Source organism: Peromyscus maniculatus, chromosome 1, assembly GCF_049852395.1.
Source record: "Peromyscus maniculatus bairdii isolate BWxNUB_F1_BW_parent chromosome 1, HU_Pman_BW_mat_3.1, whole genome shotgun sequence".
Taxonomy (NCBI): domain Eukaryota; kingdom Metazoa; phylum Chordata; class Mammalia; order Rodentia; family Cricetidae; genus Peromyscus; species Peromyscus maniculatus.
Window position 1 is genome coordinate 28,153,593 of NC_134852.1, and position 22,314 is coordinate 28,175,906.

General features: G+C 41.6%; 2 protein-coding genes across 3 annotated transcripts in view; both read left to right on the forward strand.

Annotated features, from left to right (window-relative positions):
• The window catches only part of LOC143272904 (pregnancy-specific glycoprotein 22-like), a 196,679-nt gene that overhangs the window by 70,472 nt on the left and 103,893 nt on the right, over nt 1-22,314 (forward strand). The gene's annotated exons all lie outside the window — the stretch shown is intronic.
• The window catches only part of LOC143272877 (pregnancy-specific glycoprotein 22-like), a 49,777-nt gene continuing 45,137 nt past the window's right edge, over nt 17,675-22,314 (forward strand). Inside the window, exons 1-4 of one of the 2 annotated variants that reach the window (XM_076569610.1) lie at nt 17,691-17,991; nt 19,293-19,652; nt 20,427-20,786; nt 21,944-22,303. In XM_076569610.1, coding sequence (XP_076425725.1) covers nt 17,928-17,991; nt 19,293-19,652; nt 20,427-20,786; nt 21,944-22,303 — 1,144 coding nt within the window. In that variant the 5' untranslated portion in view covers nt 17,691-17,927. Of the gene's footprint in view, nt 17,992-19,292; nt 19,653-20,426; nt 20,787-21,943; nt 22,304-22,314 lie in introns of both variants that reach the window. The other variant, XM_076569700.1, reaches the window with a different exon arrangement.

Genomic DNA, 22,314 nt, shown 5'->3' on the forward strand with positions numbered 1-22,314 from the left:
CAACATTTTCTCGGGATCAATTGGTGCAGCCAGAAGCAATTGTGTCTCACGTCAACAGAATTTTAAGTTATTTAAATGCCATATTTTCTAGGTCTATGAAGTGTTTGAAGATTACCTATCTGAAATATATCTATGTATACCTAGAAGACTTAACTACCATGGCTACAAATATGATTATCATAGATGACTGACTAATTATTAATCTATTTTAATTATCCATTACAATTTTAAATGAGTTAAACATAATACCTCAAACAAGAATATATATATATATATATATATATATATATATATATATATATATATATACAGTATAACAAAATTAACTTTAAGTTTGTATCAGTAAACTAAAATTTATACCAATGTAAAACATTTTAAACATAAACTAAAATCTATACCAATGTAAAACATTTTAAACAAGTTGTTCTTTCAAAGTAAGTTCATTAATCTACCCTTTTATCTTATCATCTCCATATCCTCCTATATATCTATATCATATCCCCTTTTCTTTTTTAGAAATAGATCACATTTATAATCAACCCGTTTTAAATAAAAATATTGGTTTTTCTCTGTCCCACACCAGAGGGCTCTTCTAATTTGGGACACAAGAATCTCTTAACCATTTTTTTAAAGCAATATGTCTGGGTTTAGAGGGGGAGTGAGCCAATTCCACCTCTAAATAAAGCTTGGTATATTTGGAATTTGGGCGTAGCATCTCTTACTACTTCCTGCTAGAGGGGGGTGCTGTATCTTATGGGGACGCAAAGAAAATTTTAGGCCTATGTGGTAGTCCGTGAAGCTGTATTGTGTGAACCAGTTGATCAAAGTAAACAGTCCGGCCTTTATTTAGCAATAAACAACACTTGGGGATTAGTCTTTGTGTATTTTGTGCAGGGGCAGCTTAATCAGTTTTGAATTCATTCTGAGGTATAAAATTAGCTGTCTTAGACACTGAGAATACTAGTTACTTTCCTGTGTCAGTAAAGAAGAATATTCTGTTAATATTTCTGTTCATCAGAATTATAATGCTTAAATAGAAATCATATCCCTGACCAACCACAGCTAAATGGGTGCCCCCAAAGTGGAAAACACACAACCAAGGGGCTGTGGATGACCCCACAGCTGTTCATGTTAGGGAAGCATACCAGTGAAAACTTCAAAAGTTATAGACAGGAAAAAAACAGTCATTCATATTCAATAACCCAAGTGGTCGCCCCAACAGAGAATCATGCATCTGGTAGGTCAAATTGTTAATCACTAGTTGTTGCTGCTGTGCATTCCCATGGCCTCCTGACATTGGCTCTCTTTTGTTCCCCAGGTAGTGTGTAGTACCTGGTGTCCAAAGTCTTGCAGCTGGTGAGGGGTGGCAGGGACAGCTCTCCCACTCTTGTGATCTTGGGACCAGTTGCCACACTTGTCTCAGGCATTGATAGGCAGGGAGAAAGGAAGGCAACTCTCCCATGCCTATGTCCTTGGTGGAAAGATAGAGACAGCACTCTATTGCTCAATACTTTAGGGCTTGCTCACCCACACCTACACTAACAGGGTTGTCTCTATTGTGCTTCCTTGGTGAGGTGCAAGGCCTGTTCTCCCAAGTGTTACAGCTGCACTGGTGCCCAGGTTATTATCCCATGCTTCTGATGGGCTTATGAGACACACAAGGCAGTCAGGGTATCCAAGGGGAGGGATAGAGAACATATGTCTTCCTGATGACTGCATGTCCTTAGGGATCAAGTCTAGTGAATTCTCCTCTACAGGCAAGTAGTAACAGATGGTGCTGACCCATACAGCTGCTGTGTTTACATGTCACGGACTTGAACATATTGAGGCTACCTTATTGCCATGGCAACATTCATTCAACATGTATGCTATCATTGGGAAACTGAGACACAGAAACACCATTATGCAGATCTCCTCACACAAGCCAGGGGTGACAGACAAGCTGCCTGTGTAAAACCATGTATACAGTTTACTCATCCTGGAGACCTTCTCGGGTTTCTGTGGAGGTAGAGGAGCTGTTTTTCAAAGAGGGTAATCTCGGTCATCTGAAACTTGAGGGGATGTCTGTTCCAGGAAATGAAAATAAATGGAGTGTTAGATTTGACTCTAGAACAAAACTACCAGCTTTAGCAGAATTTGTGCAAAATTCCCGGACTCTGTAACCCAACTAACTACTGGACAAGAAGTCATGTGCTTTCTGGAATGTTCTATTATAGATGTTCAATTAGAGATAATGCCACTATCCAGAAAGGAAAAGGAAAAGGCTTTGCATTCTGTTTTCCAATGGATTTTGCATCTAACACAGGGCTCTCTCTGTTCAGGAAGTCACTATTTCAAAGAACTTTTGCATCTGTTTCTCATCATACATACATCATTGTTCTACTTAGAGATGTAATCTTTTCTTTCAGATTAGCCTTAGATCTTGGGTATGAGTAATAATGGTCTCATATGGAAAATATTAAAGTCCAAAATCCCTACCTTAGTTCTGCCAGGCACACCTCTACCATCTACAAGTAATACTTGCATCTAACAGTATCCACCTGGGAGGGCTAGAGAGATGGCTCAATGGTTAAAAACAATGATTGCTCTTATAGAGGAATGAGTTTCTGTTCTCAGGACACCCAAGGCAGCTCATAAGCAATTTGTAATTCCATTTTCAGGAGATCCAATGGCATCTTCTGGCTACTGTGGGCACCAAGCACACTTGTTCACAAAAATTCATACAATAAAAATAACTGTAGAAACAGAAAGGAAGGGGAAAAAGGCAGGCAGACAGAAAGAAAAAAAGAAGGAAAGAGAGAGAGAAAGGAAGGAAGGAAGGAAGAAAGAAAGGAAGGAGGGAGGGAGGGAGGGAGGGAGGGAGGGAGGGAGGGAGGGAGGAAAGGAAGGAAGGAAGGAAGGAAGGAAGGAAGGAAGGAAGGAAGGAAGGAAGGAAGGAAGAAAAAGAGAACAATGACCCATAATTTCAGGAATTTTCTCTTTACAGTCCATACTTGTGAAAGATGGAGCATTAGAGTCCAAGAAGATGGTTTTGCTTCAAGCTCACCTGGATTCTTATTTTGTCCCTTTCCTAGTTCATTCTGAGACTCATTTTTTTTTGGGGGGGAGGACCTGAGCCTTATCACAGTCACCATCAAATACCTGGAAAGATTGCCCCAAATTATGGTCCATTCTGCTCATTTAGCTGAGTGACAGGTGTACTCTTGGTCTTGTGTTTGAGATTTCTGTGCAGACAAGCCTGGAGGATAGTGTGTGGATACATCTCAGGGATGCTCAATGAAAAGGCCTTTTCTTTCCTATCTGTAGGATTTCCTTGAACACCATTGCCTTAGAGGGCACTGTTGCAAGCTCTGAAGTGGACATCAGCACAAATAGAGGGACACAGCATTTTTTGAGCATTTGATCAGTGAGATCCACTGGAGACAATGGGCGTCTGACTCCAGATACTCAGTCTGTACCATCAAGCTCTGCAGCTCAGCTCACACACACGGCAAAGACTGATTCTCCCACATAGCACAGGCGGCCCATTGTCTCTGAGCAATCATGTCCTCCTGCATCTGCCTGTGATTGATTTTGCCTCATTCTCTAATGACAAGTATTGTGGCTCAATGTTAGAAAGACCAACACTCTTTGAAAGTGGCCTTTGCAAGTGTCAGAGGTCCCATAGAGGGCCATCTGTCTATTGTCTATACAATACTACTACCCAAGATCACCTTCACAAGCTACTATTCTAACTCCATTGAGGTTAAGGATATGCCTTAAAGCATGTACATGAGAGTCAAAATACAACCTACCTGTGGAGGAAAAATGGCCAAAGCCTAACAGAAAGTGAAAGGCTGAGGCTGTTAGAAGACAAATGGACACTCACTATAATGAATGACAGAGGACTCTGTGAATGTAAAACTGGGAACTTAATGAGTACCACCCAAAGAGATGAATTCAATTCAACTGACAGAGGACTCTGTGAATGTAAAACTGGGAACTTAATGAGTACCACCCAAAGAGATGAATTCAATTGAACACTGCTTGTGAGTATTTTCTGGTTCATCATGGCTACAACTGCCTAAATTGCAGATGACTAGAGCCAGGATATCTGGTCCTTCTTGGGTTTGTGACAGACCCACCACACAGACAACTAAGGTGGCCGGTGAATTCTGGCCTATACCAAACACATGCAGCCAGGTCCAGCATTGAGCTAGAATGGGCTGAAAGGACTTCTGCCTAGAGAGGCACAGGGTGATAGAGATGGGGGACATCTCAGACTTGGCTCAGTGCACCCATGTTCACTGTATATTGTACAGTGGGGATGTTTTATGTGCTGTTCTGGGGAGGGATCAGGGATTGTACATGCTACATGAGTACTCTTCTACTGATCTGCACATCAGCTCTGAGTGGGACCCGCACAACTAAGGTTATACCAGAGATAGAATCACCTTCTATAGACCAGGATTTCCTTTTCCTTCTGCTGACATCACATGCTGTTTTATTCTTTTTGCTCAGATTGTTCAAATGACCTGATTATATCCCTTGCATATATTCATTTCTATCCAGGATTAAACCTCAACCTCTTTTTTCCTGTTGCCCCTCACCCACCTGCACAGTATTCTTGTCTTCTCTCTAGGGAGCCCCAGATATCCTGCCAAGTTCACTTTATTCCCAACAACACCATTAATGTTTAAAGATCCTATATCTTATGGTTCAGAACTCAGCTATTGGTATCAATAGGACCAAAGTGAAGAAAATTGCAGGTCTTGGGAAGTGGATCCTGGAAATAACATCATTGGGCTTTGGGGTGAAATCTTGGTTTTACAAATAGATACAGAAATTAATCCCCAGCCTGTGTCATGGGCACAAACAAATCCCAATCCTCTCAAATAGTCCCTGTTATAATTATTCCTCCACTTTTTGAAACTCTTATTTCTCTTGGGTGATCCTGGACTGGTGTTGGAATGTGAATTTATGGGGTTCTACAAGAGTAAGGAACTTCTTGCCAGGCAGACTTTACTAAAATGGAGTAGATTGTTCATTCTGTCACTAATTCATTCCTTCATGTCCCCTCCATTTGCTCTCATGAGCATCATGATGCAGAAAAATAGCCAAATCTCTGAAACATGCCCATGTTCTTTTAAACCCAATGCTCCCTTCTCCTATTTGTCTCACCTGGTGATTGGCTTCTGCTCTGATTCCGATGGAGCCAGAAGAGTCAGGTGATGAATGTCCCTGGGAGGCCCGACCTGAGTCGTGATGAAACATGTTTTGATGATGCTGTTTTCATAACTCTTCACAATGTCTGTTGTGGACATCACAGTGTCCCTGAGCTCAGTATCTGGAAAAAGTGATACTCAAAAGATCAGAGTAAAATGCTTTTAACAATAAAAATAAATAAATATGTGTGCAATATTAATGGTAATAGTAATAATTGCAGAAGAGTCATGAATTAGAGAGAAAGTGAAAGGAATTGGAAGAGGAGGAGTGTGGTGGTATTCTAATTGTACTGAAATGTGATTTTGATTCTATGTTAATAAATAAAGTTGCCCCGGGGGGTCAGAGCTGTAGATGTAACCGATCGTATTATTAAAATAAGAAACACAGAGCCAAGGTAAAAGAGAAAAGCCGAGAGGTCAGAGCTCAGAGATAAAATCTTACCTCCTGCAGTGCTCCTAGCTTCCCCGAGAGAGGGAGGTACTTCCTGTGTCCCTGTTTAAATAATCTTTCTGTTCTGCCTTCTCATTGGTTGTAAACCCAGCCACATGACTGCCTCATCACTGCCTGTAAGTACCGCCCTCCAGGTCTTAAAGGCGTATGTCTCCAATACTGGCTGTATCCCTGAACACACAGAAATCTACCTAGCTCTTCTAACCACCACGCTCTTACTATGGCTCTAATAGCTCTGACCCCAGGGCAACTTTATTTATTAACATAAAATTAAAATAACATTTCAGTACAAATAAAATATCACCACACAGAGCTATTAGAGCCATAGCAAGAGTGTGGCGGTGGTGGCACATGCCTTTAATCCAGCACTTGGTAGAAGAGCTAGGTAGATCTCTGTGTGTTCAGGGATACAGCCAGCATTGGAGACATATGCCTTTAAGACCTGGGGGGCTGTACATCCAGACAGTGACGAGGCAGTCACGTGTTTGGGTTTACAACCAATGAGAAGGCAGAACAAAAGGCCATGAAAAGACATACACATGGGAAATAGGTCTCTTTCAGGAAGCTAGGAGCACGCAGGAGGAAGGGTAAGATTTTAGCTCTGAGCTCTGACCTCTTGGCTTTCTCTTTTACATTGGTTCTGTGTTTCTTATTTAATAAGACCATTGGTTACATCTACAGAGGAGGACAAAACTGAGAAATAAAAAGTGCTCTAAACACAATAATGGTATAGACAGTTCTAAAAGAATACTTTTAAAGGCTTTAAAAAGAAGCGAAAGTAAGAGAGAGCTAGGGAGAGTGAGAGACAAGAAAAAGCTGCCATGAGAGTGAACATGCCTCTTCTGAGAGCACTCTCCATTTCTGGGCAACATCATCATTGAGCAGTCTTCTTCACATTCCTGGCAAGAAAGAAATGTCTGGCCGGGCGGAGGTGGCGCACGCCTTTAATCCCAGCACTCGGGAGGCAGAGCCAGGCGGATCTCTGCGAGTTCGAGGCCAGCCTGGGCTACCAAGAGAGTCCCAGGAAAGGCGCAAAGCTACACAGAGAAACCCTGTCTCGAAAAACCAAAAAAAAAAAAAAAGAAAGAAATGTCTGATCTACTATAACCTTATAAGGGAAGAGGGAAATTTCACACCATATGTTTACTTCAGTGTAGTATAAGTGACAAGAAGTGTGGAGGAGTCAGTCATTGTAAACTGAGAGCAGTCAGGTCACAGCACAGACAGTTCCCACACTCTCTGTCCTAGAGTGAGCTGCAGGAGATATGTCCTGACTAAGGCTGTGGTAACCTGGGCTAAAGCTGCAAACCTGTGTCCTAACACAAAGATGCAGAGGCCATGACTTGACAGTGGATGGGATCTCAGAGTATGGCTGGAGTCTTTTAAGAAATAAGTTTGAGACTAAGAGTTTGTTCTTGGGACCTAAAGAGAAGACAGAAGGGACAAAGGGTAAGCAGCAGGAAGCCCTTTGTGAACTGGAAAAAGTAAGGGGAGAGGGAACCACATTGTTTTCCACTCCAAGTTCATTGTCATTGGCCATTTTATTCTGAAGACTGATGTTCCCAACTGTGGCAGGGTCATTCTCTAAATGAAAATTAAAGCTGGGTAGGCCACAAAAATGGCTCAGTGGGTAAACGCACTTGCTTCCAAGGCTCCCATGCTGATTTCCATCCACAGATCCAACTTGGTGGAAGTGAGAGAACCAACTCTTTCACATCACCTAATCTCTATATATGTGCAGTAGCATTTTCTTACCCAAACAGTGATGTATGCATGAGTAAACAAATATATTCCCTCTCTGTCTCTCATGCACATATCTAAAATGTATAAGCAATTGAAAAATAGAAGTCAAACTATGGCATTAACCTATTTTCTTATCTACCAACATGAGAGTTATTCAAATCAGTGCCCTTGTATCATTCATTCATTCATTCATTCATTCATTCATTCATTCATTCATCAATATGTTTCTGAGGCATTTCCAGGTAGTGGAACATCCCAAAACAACAGGGGAATTCTGCCTTCCTAAATCTCTTGTTGCAATACATGGGAAGCAGACAGGCATCTAGAAGGTGAATTCAGGAGTTGGCTGGAACCACAAAGGGTAAAAGGAAGAGAATGAGAAAGGAGGACTGGTGATATGGCCCAGTGTTTAATAGCCACATTGCTCTTCCTGTGGACCTGAGTTTAGTTTCTAGACGCTATGTGAGGAAGCTTCACAAGGTTACCTAACTCCAGCTGGAGGGGACTCCACACAGTCCTTAGGCATCCATGAGTGAACTGGGCATCTGCTTCTGAGTCTCAGCATGGAGAATCCAGCTGCTCCAGTGCCCAGGCCCTTAACCACCTGTTCTGATTGGCTTATGAGACTTTACAGGAAAGTCAGAGAGCCCAAGGGGAGTGATAGAGGCCATAGGTCCTCCTGATGACTGCATGTCCTCAAGGATTAAGTCTAGTGAAGTCTCTCCTTCAGGCAAGTAGTAACAGATGGTGCTGATCTGGACATCTGTCCTGTCCCAGTGTCAGGGCCTTGTTCATATTTGAGGCTACCTTATCACCATGGCAACATTCATTTCCATATGCTATCACTGGGAATCAGAGAACAGAAAGAATAGTATTTACATCTGCCTCACACAGAACATGGGTGACAAACATGTGTGTGTCCAATCCTGTATCCACTGTTTTTACCCTGGAGGCCTTCTCCAGGATCTGTGCAGTGGGAGAAACTGGTTTTCAGAGATTTTACTCTTGATCATCAGCAGCTTGAGTCTATTCCAGAAAGTGTGGTGATATTGTGTTCCCCAATATACTGTGTACCCTAATAAACTTAACTGGGGTCAGAGAACAGTACAGCCATGAGATCAACACAGAGGCCAGAAAATGATGGCACACACATCTTTAAACCTATCAATTGGGATGCAGAGTTCCATCTGGATCTCTGTGAGTTCAAGACCACACTAGATACAGAGCCAGGTGTGGTGGCACACACCTTTAATCCCACCCAGTACTTGAGATTTCATGTTTTTGCTTAGGAAAGACACATGCCTTTAATCCCAGAAAATCATTGCAGGAAGCAAAAAGGTATATAAGGCATGAAGACCGGAAACTAGAGGCTTTTTAAGCTTTTAGGTTTTTGAGTTGCAGATCAGCTGAGATCCATTCACATGAGGAGGACTCAGTGGCTTTCAGTTTGATGAAACAAGATCAGGTGAGAAGTTAGCAAGGTGAGGTTAGCTGTGGCTTGGTCTGTCTTTCTGATCTTTCAGCATTCACCCTAATATCAGTTTCCTGGGTTTGTTTTTATTTAATAAGATCATTTAGAAATTCATTTATAAAAAAGTGAAAGAGAATGGACAGTTCGATATGACTTTAGATCTAAGCTACCTGCCTCTGCAGAGTTCTTGCAGAATTTGAGGACTTCCAAGCCCACCTACTGGACAGAAAATCATTGATTCTTTGTCATGCCACTGTCATGATGCCAGAAAGGCAGAAGACTTTGATTCCACCTTTCCCTTAGATCATGCATCTAATGCAGGGTTCTCTCTGGTCAGGAGGTTACTTATTTCAAACAACATAACATCTGTCTTTATCATACCTCATTGTGCATTTTAGAGAAATAATGCTTTCAGGGACCGGCCTTAAATCCTGGGTATTATAACAATGGTCTCATATGGAGAAAGTCAGAATCCTAAATTTGTAGTCCGTATCTGCCAAACACATCTGGCACTTCCAGCTACAGTTCCAGAAATTTCTTGCTCACTACTTTCCACCAGTCAGATCTGCCTCTGAAAACATCCACCTGGGAGTTCTGGAGAGTTGGCTCAATGGTTAAGAACTTTGATTGCTCCTGTAGAGAACCCAAGTTCTGTTTTCAGCACACCCATGACCTCAAAAGCAATCTGTAGTTCAAATTTCAGGGTATCCAATGCCCTATTTTGGCTTTGGTGGGCACCGGGTATACTTGTGATTCACAGATTAATATGCGGTAAAAATAACTATTTATGTGAAGAGAAAGGAAGAAAGAAACAGAAGGGAAGAAAGAAAGGAGAGAGGGAAGGAAGATGAAGGCAGACAGGAATGAAGGAAGGAAGGAAGGAAGGAAGGGAGGGAGGGAGGAAGGAAGGCAACAGCAACCTGCTATTCAGGTATTATCTTGCTATGGCCCTTAACTGTGCAAGACAGAGTATCAGATGCCAAGACAATGGTTCTGTTTCAAGCTCACATTTAACACACAATCTTCCCTCTCATAGATCATTCTCTGACTCATCCTTTGAAATCAGGGATCTGTGCCTATGTCAGTCATCATCAAGTACCTGGGAAAACTGGCCCATGTTATGATCCAGTCTGCTCATTTAGGTAAATTACAGGCCTATTCCTGGTGTCTTGTATGAAATTTTTGTACACACAAGTCCTGGGCACAGTTTGTGGGTGTTTCTCAAGGAAGCTAAATAGGAAGTTTTATTCTGTCCTATCCGTAGGACTTCCTTAAACATCATTGCCTTGGAGAGCACTGACCTAGGCTAAGCAGATGGCATCAGTATAGTGAGAAGGATACAGTACTCTGTGGTCCAAGACAGCCAGTGGGTCATTGAGGTCTGGAAGTGACAATGGGCACCTGACTCCAGATCCTATGTCTGTAGTATCAAGTTCTGCAGGACACACATGACAAAGATTGTTTCTTCCATACAGCACAAGAGACTCACCATCTATGAGCACGCAAGTCCCCCTGCAGCTGCCTATGATTGATCTTTCACCTGTTTCTCTAATGATAAGGATTTGGGATAGGTGTTAGAAAGACTAACAATGGTTGAAAGAGCCCTTTACAAGGGTACCGGGTTCCACAGCAGGCCATCTTCTTTCTTGTATACACAGCACTGCTACCCAAGGCCATTATCACAAGGAAAAATTCTAACTCCATCGAGACTGAGGATTGTAGCCTTAAAGCATTTACATGTATGTCTGAATACAACCTACCCATAGGGTATTAATGGTCAAAGCCTGTCAGAAGGTGACATCCTAAAACTGTCAGAAGGCAACTGGATTCTCACCTATTCAGTGTAACAACTGACACAGGACCCTATGAGTGTATAAATTGGAAGTGAGCGGCTGCCACGCAGTGACCCATTCAGCCTGAATATTACTTGTGAGTAATTTCTGTTTCCTCATGGATATAACTGCCTACATACAGATATTTAGAGCTGTGAATCTCAGCTATTCTTGGGTATTGACACAGACCCAACACACAGATACCTAGGCTGGCAAAGGATTCCTGCTCTAGCTGAAGCACATGCACTGAGGGCCAGTATTGACCTAGAGTAGGCTGGGGGAGTTCTCCTTCCTAGACAGTCTCAGGCTGATGAAGACAGGTGACATCTTAGACTCTGACTCATTGCACAAATTACAGTCCAGTAGAACTTTTTGTGTGTTTGTCTCATGATGGATTATGTCTTCTGTAAGCTACATCAGTACTCTTCTACTAATTTTTACTCCAGCTCTGGTTGGGACCTGCTCACCTAAGGTAATAGAACAGATACTAAAGGATTCTATACACCAGATTTTCCCATTTCCTTGCAGGCACCACATGTGGCTTTATTTGGTATGCTTCACATTGTCCAGGTGATCTGATCATATTCATTTGTATTCAGGGTCAGACTTCAACCTTTTCTGCAAAGCTGCCTCTCAACCACATGCACAGTACTAGTGGCTTATTAATGGAGAACCCCAGATATCCTGCAAATTATCTTTTTTTCATAACATCATTAATAATTCTTGATAATCAAATATCTTCCTTGAGTAGAACTCAGCCATTGACATCACTAGGACTAGAAGTAAAGAAAAATATCAGGTCTTGGGAAGTGGATCCCTGAAATGACAGCATGAGCTTTGGGTGAAGCCTTGATTTTATGGAGAGATAAATAAATTGATTCTTAGCCTATATCATGGGTACAAACAAATCCCAATCATCTCATGAGATTCCACCTATGATTCTTCCTCCTGTCCTTGCATCTCTGATTTCTCTCGACTCACCTTTGACTGGTATTGAAATGTGAAGTGGGGCATTCTCCCAGAAAAGAGGTGATGGGGATGTTGTGCTGTATGCTGCAAATATCTGCATTGCAGATCTGATTGGTTGATAAATAAAGCTGCTTGTCCAATGGTGAGGCAGTGTAAGATTAGGCAGGACATTCCAATTAGAGAGGGAGAAAGGGAAAGGCAGAGAGAGGAGATGCTGCTAGCCACTGTCATAAGAAGCAAGATGTAAAGAAACCGATAAGCCATGAGCCACTTGGCAAAGTATGGATTATAGAAATAGGTTAATTTAAGATGTAATAGCTAGCTAGCAAAAATCCTAAGCCATTAGGGCATGTAGTTCATAATTAGTATAAGCCTCTGTGTGTTTACTTGGGGGAAAAGAGTGGGAGAGATTTGTCCTGACCATGGTCTGGCTGGGACACTGGAAAACTTCCAACTACAGAGAAGAACTTTTGAGGTAGAAAAACTTTACTTAATATCAAATATATTTTTCTTTCTGTTGATAACTCATGTATTCCTGTCCCCCCATTTTCTATTACAGTCATGACACAGAAGGAACACCCAGAACGATGAGCCATGCTGATGTGCTTTTATCCCAAATGCTTCCACTTCCAGTCTTGTCTCAGCTGTTAATTGGCTTCTGCTCTGATTCCAGTGGAGCCAGAAGAGGCAGGTGATGAATGTGCCTACGAGGCCTGTCCTGAGTCACGAATAAATATGTTTTGATAATGGTGTTTCCTTAACTATTTACTATGTCTGCTGTGGACATTACAGTGTCCCTGAGCTCAGGATCTGGGAAGTGGGAAAACTGACACTCAGGGTAGATGTTCCTGACCTGTACCCTGGCTCTTAGTGGACCCTAAAACATGTGATGTTCACAGAAAACAGTGAGGGACACACACTTGGAGACTTGGAAACTTCCTCTAGATTCTCCCTATGGAGGAAGAGGAGTAACCATTTAGCATTAACTGCCACCCTGAGACCACCTAAATCATGTTAGGGGGAAAGAGAATCTTGAGGCACAGGCCTCAGTAGTCATAAGAGCAGATGAGTGACCCACCTGCTAGCTGAAATACACCACTTCCTAGATTCTGCTCATGTAGACCCATCCCACAGAGTGAGCTGTTTCTGAGCATCAAATACAATGCTGTCAGGCCCTCTTTCTATTTCTGACTGACTTATGTGCTCAGTCACAGGCCACATCAATCAGAAGAAGAGGTGAAGACCACACCAGTAAGAAAAAACCCCCTACTGCTGCACCAAAGGAAAAGTTAACAGCCAGAAAATGAGCTACAAACCTTGACAGTAGCTCACTAATAGATCAGTTTAAAGAATTCGAAAAAGATTATCTAATCAAACCACATAAGAAGCTAACTGGTGTAGCTATCATAATATGTAAGAAAATAGACTTCAAACCAAAATTAATCAAAAGACTTGGAAAAGGACATTTCACATTTATCAAATAACAAACCCACCAAGATGATATCACTATTCTGAACATCTATGCCCCAAACACAAGAGCAGCCACATTTATAAAAACAACATTACAAAAGCTTAAATCACACTTTGAACCCCATGCATTAATAGCCAAAAACTTCAACACCCTACTCTCACCAATGGACACATCATCCAGACAGAAAATAAATATAGAAATAAAGAAACTAGCAGACATTATGGCTAAAATACACATGACAGATATCTACAGAACACTCCATCCCAACACAAAGAATTTACCGTTGTCTCACCACCTCATGGAACATTAAATTTGTCATATATTTGGTCACCAAAGCAAGTCTCAATAGATAGAAGAGAATTGAAAAAATCCCCTTTATCTTATCAGACCACCATGGATTAAAGCTGGATTTCAACAACAACAGAAACGACAGATAGACTATAAACTAATAGAAACTGGACAATTCTCTATGGAATTACCATTAAATCATGTAAGAAATAAAGAAAGAAATTAAGGAGACACCAAATCAAACTAAGTAGGACCTCATGAAATTCAGACCAACAGCTATGGATCCTCACAGGCCTAGAATTGGCCCTCTGCATTAGTAAGACAGTAGTGTAGCTTGATTTGCTTAAGGGGCCTCCTGTCAGTAGGATCAGGTTCCATCCCTGGTGCATGAGCTAGCTTTTCAAGCCCACTACCTGTGGTGGGGCACCTCACATAGCCTTGAAGCAGGAGAAGGGGCTTGGACCAGCTTCTAATGGATTACCAGGCTTGCCTGACTCCCCAGAGGAGGTCTTACTTCTTGTAATAGAGAATGGGGTGTGTGTAGTGGGAGAATATTCAGGAGGTGGGAGGAGGAAAGGGAGGAAATCTTTGGTTGATATGTAAACTGAATAAAATATTTCTTCATAAAAAATGGTAAAAGAAAAAAGAAATCAGTGAGTTCCCATACTAGTGACTTACCAGCACATGTGAAAATAAAAAGAAGAAAACACACCCTGGGGGAATAGAGCACAGCAGAAAATAATCAAACTGAAGGCTAAATCAATAAAATAAAGGCATAGAGAATAATACAAGAAATTAATGAAACCAAGAGTTGGTTCTTTGAGAAAATTAACAAGAGTGACAAACCCTTATCCCAACAAACTAAAAGACATGGAGATAATATTCAAATTAGCAAAATCAGGAACGAAAATTGTTCCATAAAATAGAAACAGAAGGAATATTTCCATATTATTTTATCAGGCCATGGTCATCCTGATATCCAAACCACACAAAGCCTCAACAAAAGAAGAAAATTACTTATCAGTTTCCTTCAGGAACCTAAATGTAAAAAGAATCAATTAAAACTCACAAACTATATCCAAGGGCACATCAAAAAGATCATTCACCATTTTCTAGTGGATTCATCCCAGAGAAAATGGGATGGTTTGTCATATGAACATCTGTAAATTTCACCTACCATATAAACAAACTGAAAGAAAAAAATCCCCATGATCATCTTATTTGATGCTGTCAAAGACTTTGAAACAAATCCAACAATCCTACATGATAAATGTCTTGGAGAGACCAGGGATACAGGCCATCAGAGTCTAAAAATAATAAAGAAAATATGTAGCAAGTCAATAGCCAACATAAAATTAAATGTAAAAACTCAAAGAAATTCCACTAAAATCAGGGACAAGTCAAGGCTGTCCACCCTTTTCATATCCACTGAAGAAAGTCCTTGAAGTTTAAGCCAGAGCAATAAGTCAACTGAAGGAGATCAAAGGGATATGAACAGAAAAGGAAGAATTCAAAGTATTACTCTTTGCAGATGATAGGATTGTATATATAACTGTGCCCCAAAATTCTGCTAAGAGATCCCTAGAGCTGATAAATCCCTTCAATGAAATTGCTGTTTACAAAATCAACTAAAAAATTCACTTGGCCTCTTATACACAAATGATACAATGGAGGTGAAAAATTAGGGCAACAAAACATTTCAAAATATGTAAAAATAATAGAAAATATATTAGTTTAACTCTGAATATGTGTGGTGGTTTGAAATAAAATGGCCTCCAAAGAAGTGGCATTATAAGGAGGGGTCTTGCTGAAGAAAATGTGTCACTCTGGGAACAGGCTTTAAGGTCTCTTCCCCTCTAGCTTTTGCTTTCCTGACAGGCAGACAATGAACTGTTGTCTGGAAGATGTAAGACTCCCAGCGAGGTCTCTATTCACATACATGTGTGTACACCATCTTGCTCTCCATCATGATGATAATAGTGAACTGAACCTCAAACTCTAAGTGAGCCACCCCAATTAAATATATTCTCTTATATGAGAGGTCATGGTTATTGTTTCTCTTCACAATACAGAAATCTTAATTAAGACACCAAGCAAGTGAAAGACCTTTATGACAAGAACTTCAAGGCTTTGAAGAAAGAAATTGGAGAATATATCAGAAGATGGAAAGATCTGTCATGCTCATGGATTAGTAGGATTAGCATAGTAAAAATGTCCATCTTACCAAAAGCAATCTACAGATTTAATGCAATTCCCATCAGAATTCTAATACAATTCTTTATAGACTTAAAAAGAACAATACTCAACTTTTGATGTAAAAACAAACAAACAAAAAAACCCAGATATTAAACAAATCCTGTACAATAAGGGAACTTCTGGAGCTATCAACATCCCCAATTTCAAGCTTAATTATAGAGTCATAGTTTTTTTTAAGTATTGTATTGGCATAAAAACAGAGAGATGGATCATGGGAAAGGGGGAAGTGGGAAGAGGGACTAGTAGGAGAGGAGAGGAGAGAAGAGAAACTGTGGTCAAGTTGCAAAAAACAATAAATAACAACAACAAAGAAAACAGAGTCTTACCTGACAAAGTCGGGTCAGGCTGCACATTTCTGTGAGTGATTGTCTTAACTGATAAAGGACTGCCCAGAACACTATGTGTAGCATCATTTCAAGGTAGATGGTCCCTGGTTGTATAAAAAACTAGGTAAGTATGCACCAGAGTGTGAGCCTATGAGTAAGCCAGAAAACCTCAAGTTTTCTACCTTCACTTCCTTCAAAGCTGCAATATAACACAGCCCCAGTAGGAAAATGGACTCTACTCTTCCCCTAAACTGCTCTTTTTCAGGTTTTTTTTTATCACAGCAAGAGGAAGAAACAGAAAAATGTATAGGGAAGACACATGTATTTAAATCAATGTGATTTGTACGCAAGAGCAAATCCCCTCAGCACTAACATGTCAAAGAGAGAATGAGATTTACACATCATTGATTGGCCAGAAAGTGCATGTGAAGTCCTCTGCATTAGTTTCATCTCCCACCCCCTTATTTTAATCAAACATTATTTCTCTGTATAATCCCAGCTGTCCTAGAACTTGCTGTATAGATCAAGATAGCACAGATCTAACAGATTCAGCTGTCTGTGCCTTCTCAACTCTGGGATTAAAGGCATTCACCAACATGCCCAGCTTTCTCCTGCCTTTTAATGTCAATAGAAATGTCTCAGTTCTATCCTCTGAAGTTTCCTGAGCACAAGGCTCCTCCTGAGAATATTTACACTACTTCCAACTTTATTTCATGGCTTCCTATGACAAATCTTGAACTCTGTCTAGACCCATCCTACCGTAGAAGGAATTAGGAGTCCTGAAGAGCACAGTGATCAGGATGATAGGCCCTGCATCCTGCCTATGCTCTACATATCAAGGAAGTTCACATTTAGTTTCTTGACCAGGCTTGCTGTAGCCCTAGACATGAGATTGCAGTTCTCCCAGTATTCTCAAGGGGATCATTGAGATGGCAGGTTACACACACAATGCTCCAAAAATTGTTTTGCTGAGCCTTGATCTAGCAGACTGCTTTTCATCTCTGTCCCTACTAACCTTGAGCTCCCTTCCTAGACCCTACTCTGACCTACTGACTCCTTCCTTTTTCTGAGAACATCTTTCCGCAGAGGTACCATGAAGTTCTCCTTTCTTCTGGCATCTCTTAGAGGGTAAGATATGTTTACCATGGGAGAATCTTCAAGGAAAGGGAAAAGGTGACCCAGGAAGATAAGAGAGAACATGTGCACACCTAACACATAATGGTAGACTATTGCCTTGAAACTCTCTATAGGAACATGGAGCCCACAGTCTTTTCAAGGACATACAGGTCACCTCTTTTCCAACAATTAGCACATGAAACTCCTCACACAACTGCACCTGGGCCTCTCTCCTGGATCATTAATTTGACTTGTGATATTAGTGATAAAGGATTGATCTTCATCCCTTGTCATCACTCAGCTGATACCTTTCCAGCACTCAGAGACATTTCTGTCATCTTCCTGCAAGTTTTAAGTAAATACCACCTTCTGAGAGCATTAAGAACACAGGGTAGATACATTATTCTGCAGTGTGTCTGTGTCACAAGGACACATAGATAGGACGGAGACTCCTTCTTTGGTGCTGACAGTCCCAAGGCCAAGATGAGGCAGATGTCATCCCCAAGATAAGCTGTTGTTCTCTGAAGGCATGGGGATGCTTATCATCCTTGTTGCTCAATGTGTTCCTTGGAGGAGGAGCATAAAGCAGGGTTGAGAGGGATGCAGGACAGCACTGAGAGTGGAAGTGATTGAGCAGTGCCTTGGACTCAAGTCACATCACGTATAACCCATTGGATTCTGGGAAGTGCTGCTATGTGAGAAGAATTTCAGCTCAGAAGGAGGAAGAACCACAGAGGCTGAGTTCTGTGTTGGAGCTGAGGCTCTTTTTTCCAGAGGGAGGACAGCAAGTGAGAAGAATAATGGAGGAGACTTCTGTGCTTCTCTGGAAGGGGTGTACCCCAATGCAGGGCCTTCTGCTCACTGGTAAGTACTCCTAATCTCTGATTTTGTGAGGGCAGGGAACTCAGAGGCAGGCTGGTGTCTCCTAAATGGAGCAAGATCTTGAGAGGAGACTCAAAGTTTCTGTTTTCAGTCATGAAGACTAGGTAAAGTGAGGGACAGAGCCTCAGCAGCCTGAAGCTCTCAGAGGACAGCAGGTGATGATGCTAATAGAAAAGGCTCAAACTCTCCATGTTCACAGTGAGTTACATTGGCTGAAGACAGCTGTTCCCATCTAAGGCAGCATGACCCTCCAAATAGAAATCAAACTGGGGAGGGCTAGTGAGATTTCTCAGTGTGTAAAGATATGACAACCTGAAACCAACTCTCAGATCCTACAGAGAAGATGAAGAAAACAGACATCTGCAGGCTCTACTCTACACTCCACATAGGTTCTCTGGCAAGTACCCACATATGCACACCCAGACACATGTGGCCCCACACAGATTTGTGGAATACATCTTCATATGTGCACAAGAAGACAGCAGCCTTCACAAATACTCACATATATTTACATAAGTAAATCTAAAATCATGTATTTCAGACTTGAATGTAATTATTGTAAGCTCCAAACCTAGGAAGTATGAAGAAAAATAAAGGAAAACACACTCGTCCTTCCTTCCTTTCCTTAATTTTTTCCTTTATCCAACTATGTCTGAGACTTTTTCTGAAACTGAACCTTCCAAAATGTTCAGACTAACTTTGCCTTTACAAATTCCTTTTTCTGAATAGAAGAAGGTGCCTTAAGCCTTTCTTCTGACCAGTAGGAGGCAGAGGAAGGTGAACTCAGTGAATGAAGACCAGCCTGGTCTACAGAGCACATTCCAGGACAGCCCAGGCTATACTCAGAAACACTGTCTAAACAAACAAACAAATGAAAACCCCAAACCAAAACCAAAACGCAAACAAACAAACCAAAGTCCCAGAATAGGGCATTTGATGTACCAATACCTGAAATCTGAAGCCAGGGGTTGACTCAAATCATATAGGGAACAGAGAAAAATATTAGAATGTAAGAAATCTTCAGATGAGGAGTTCAGAGGGTCATTGCGCCTCAGTCCAAATACTCTATGTGAGGAGACATATGAAAGAATGAGGGGGGAACAAGGCAGACACCTGAGCAGAAACATTGTAAGAGAGTTAGCACACACTCAGACATTCTGAGTCAATGAAAGTTTTGATGCTCATGTCTGCAAAGGAGGGAGGGCACACTTCTATTCACACACCAAAGCTGAGTGATGATCACAGCCGTTTAACATAGGTGTTTTCACTCAATTCCCTTCTAGCCTCCCTGTTAAACTTCTGGCACCTGTCCACCACTGCCCATGTGACCATTGAATCACTGCCACCCCAAGTGACTGAAGGAGAAAGCGTTCTTTTCTTTGTCCATCGTCTGCCAAAGAATCTTAATGCCTTTGCCTGGTTAAAAAGACTAACAAATACGACACGAGGAATTGCATGGTATACATTGGACAATAATTTACGTGGGCCAGGGCCTGGGCACAGTGGTAGAGAGATAGTGTATCACAATGGATCCCTGCTGCTCCAAAATGTTACCCAGAAGGACACAGGAAGCTATATCCTACAAACCTATAATAGACGTAGAAAAATCATATCAACAACAACCATTTACCTCCATGTGCACGGTAAGTGATTCATTGTGAACTCTGTGAGTTTTGTGAGGTTCATTTCACTGGATACATACAGGAGAGTGGTCTGTGCCTGCCTTCTCCATGCATGGTGTCCCATGTTGAGGTTTGAACATTTAGTGCAGGACAGATATGGTGCAGAGTAATGATACTACTCACATACAAGCATAATAGGTAAATAAGTGTAAAAAAACCAAAGCAAATAGATCCAAAAGTTTATCCCTAAACCTATGAGTTTCTTAAATAAATCCATGGGAATACAGGATTTGGGGGTATCAGTTATTCAGTCTCTACATACATTTGAGTTTTTCTAGGCATCATTTAAAAAATATAAGACAACTCATTGTTCTTATTATGTGCCCATTTGAGTGGACTCGAAGTAAAGAAAGTTAGAAGGAGAATTCAGGTATTGGCTGCAACCCCAAGAGGAACAGAATAACAATGAAATCAGAGAGTAAAGACACGGGGGTCTGTAGAGGAAGAGGTCAGGCAAGGCATCACCCCAACAATAATACACTGTAAATGTGAGCAGGGATCTGATGACAGTAGCCAGGTCAATGTTGACAACTGAAGGGAGCCATATAGTGGAAATAACAAGAGTGGGGATACTGAGAACATAAAGGTCATATGCAGACCCTCACAAAGTAGGACAGAGAGAAACTTAACCCACAATCCTAGGCTGAACAATGGACACAGCTGCTCAGGACACAGGGCTTCATCTTAGTCAAATACCCAAGTCCCATTTATACGGATCTCTCTATTCTCTTCTAGCTTTCCTTTGGAAGTCTGGGCACCATGCTACCTCTACCCAGCTTAGGATTGAATCAGTGCCACCCATCGTTGCTGAAGGGAAAAGTGTTCTTCTCCTCGTTCACAATTTCCCGGAGACTGTTGTGGGTTTTGTCTGGTTTAAAAGAATGACTGAGTCCAAGAAATGTGTAGTTGCCCGATATACACTGAGCAGGAAATCAACTGTGTGGGGACCTGCCTACAGTGGCAGAGAGACCTTGTACAGTGGTGGATCCCTACTGCTCCGTGGTGTTACTCTGAATGACCGTGGGTTGTACACCCTAGAAATTCTGAGAAAAGACATGAGATGTGAAGAAGCACAAGTGCAACTCCAGGTGGACAGTAAGTGACTCTCTGTGACTGTTCAGCTCTGGGTGGGGCTTAGACACACAGGACTGTCATGGCTGCCTAGCCTCTTTCTCTCTGCACTGTGTCTCCACAGGGAGGTTTGAGCACTTAGTGCAGAACACACTGGTAGAGACACAAATGTCTTAGATCATCCTCCATCTTCTGACTCCACCTGCATCAAGGAAGACCTTGATGGAAAGTAACTCAGCCTAAGATGTCAGAGTCAGCCCAGGCTCTTGGGGCTCTAGAATAGAGAGGCCTGAATCCTGTCATCTTTCCAAGGCTGGACTAAAGTGATGCAGGGGAATATTTTTCTAGTGCTCTATTCTTACATCATCCTAAAGCAAACAGAGAACAATGATTTTAGAACATGCATGTCAAACTGAGGTACTTAATAGCCCCAAATTGAGAGTGTCATAAATAAAATCCAGGAACTGGTCCAAATACCATTGAGAAGTGCTTCCTATTGGTTGCTCTTAATGCTTGCTCCCTCAGCTCTTTTACATCACCCAGACTCCTAGCCTAGGGCTTAAACTTACTGCATTGGTCTGAATCCTTTTGCATCAATTGCCAATTTAAAAAACTGCAGTATAGTTTTGGCCAGCAGCCAATCTGGTAGTGGCATTTTCAAGTGAGGCCTTGTCTTGCAAAATAACTATTGCTTATGTCAAGCTTACATAAAAATAGCCAGCCTAGTACCCAAGCCTTTTAAATATCTGTGCTTGCCTTGAAGATCAGACTGCTCCAAGAACCAAGGAGTACTTGACAGAGCAGCAAGTGCATCTGGTAGGGGAACTCAGGGTTTGAGTGTTGCCTTAAGAGCAAAATGAAGAAAAAACCTAGAAAGTGAAATTTCCAGGCCTGTCGAGTTCAGGGGAGGCATCATCCCAAACACCAGTGTACCTGAATGAGAGCAGTGTCTGACTGAGAGCAGGGAGGGAGCAGCCTTGTAGACTGTCCAAGGGGACAGTTTCATGAAGAGTAGAAAACACTAATGCTGGAAAAAAAAGTCATGTTAAATCGGATAGACACACACACAGCTTCAAATCTAGGTTGAGTAATAAATCCATGTGCTCAGGATGGAGGTCACCATCTTTTCACCAAGGACAATGATCCCCATGTGATGGCTCTTCTTTTCTTTTTACTCCCAGCTTCACCTTCTCTGTTCTGTAAACCTCTCACTTCCTCCCAACTCATGATCCAACTGGAGCCTCCATATGCTGCTGAAAGCGAAGATGTAGTTTTCCAAGTTCAAAATTTTCCAGAAGATATCCAAGGCTTTTCCTGGTACCAATCAAAGTATAGGACTGAGGTTCTTAAAATTGTAGAATACAATAGAGCCATGAATTCCATCTCCTGGGGGCCTGCACACAGAAGAAGAGGGATGGTGTACAATAATGGATCCATGATGCTCTGGAATGTCAATGAGAAAGATTCAGGAATATACACACTAGAAGTTTCAAAGAAAGATTCCAAAATTGAAAAAGCATATGTGGAATTTCATGTAAAGCGTAAGTAACTC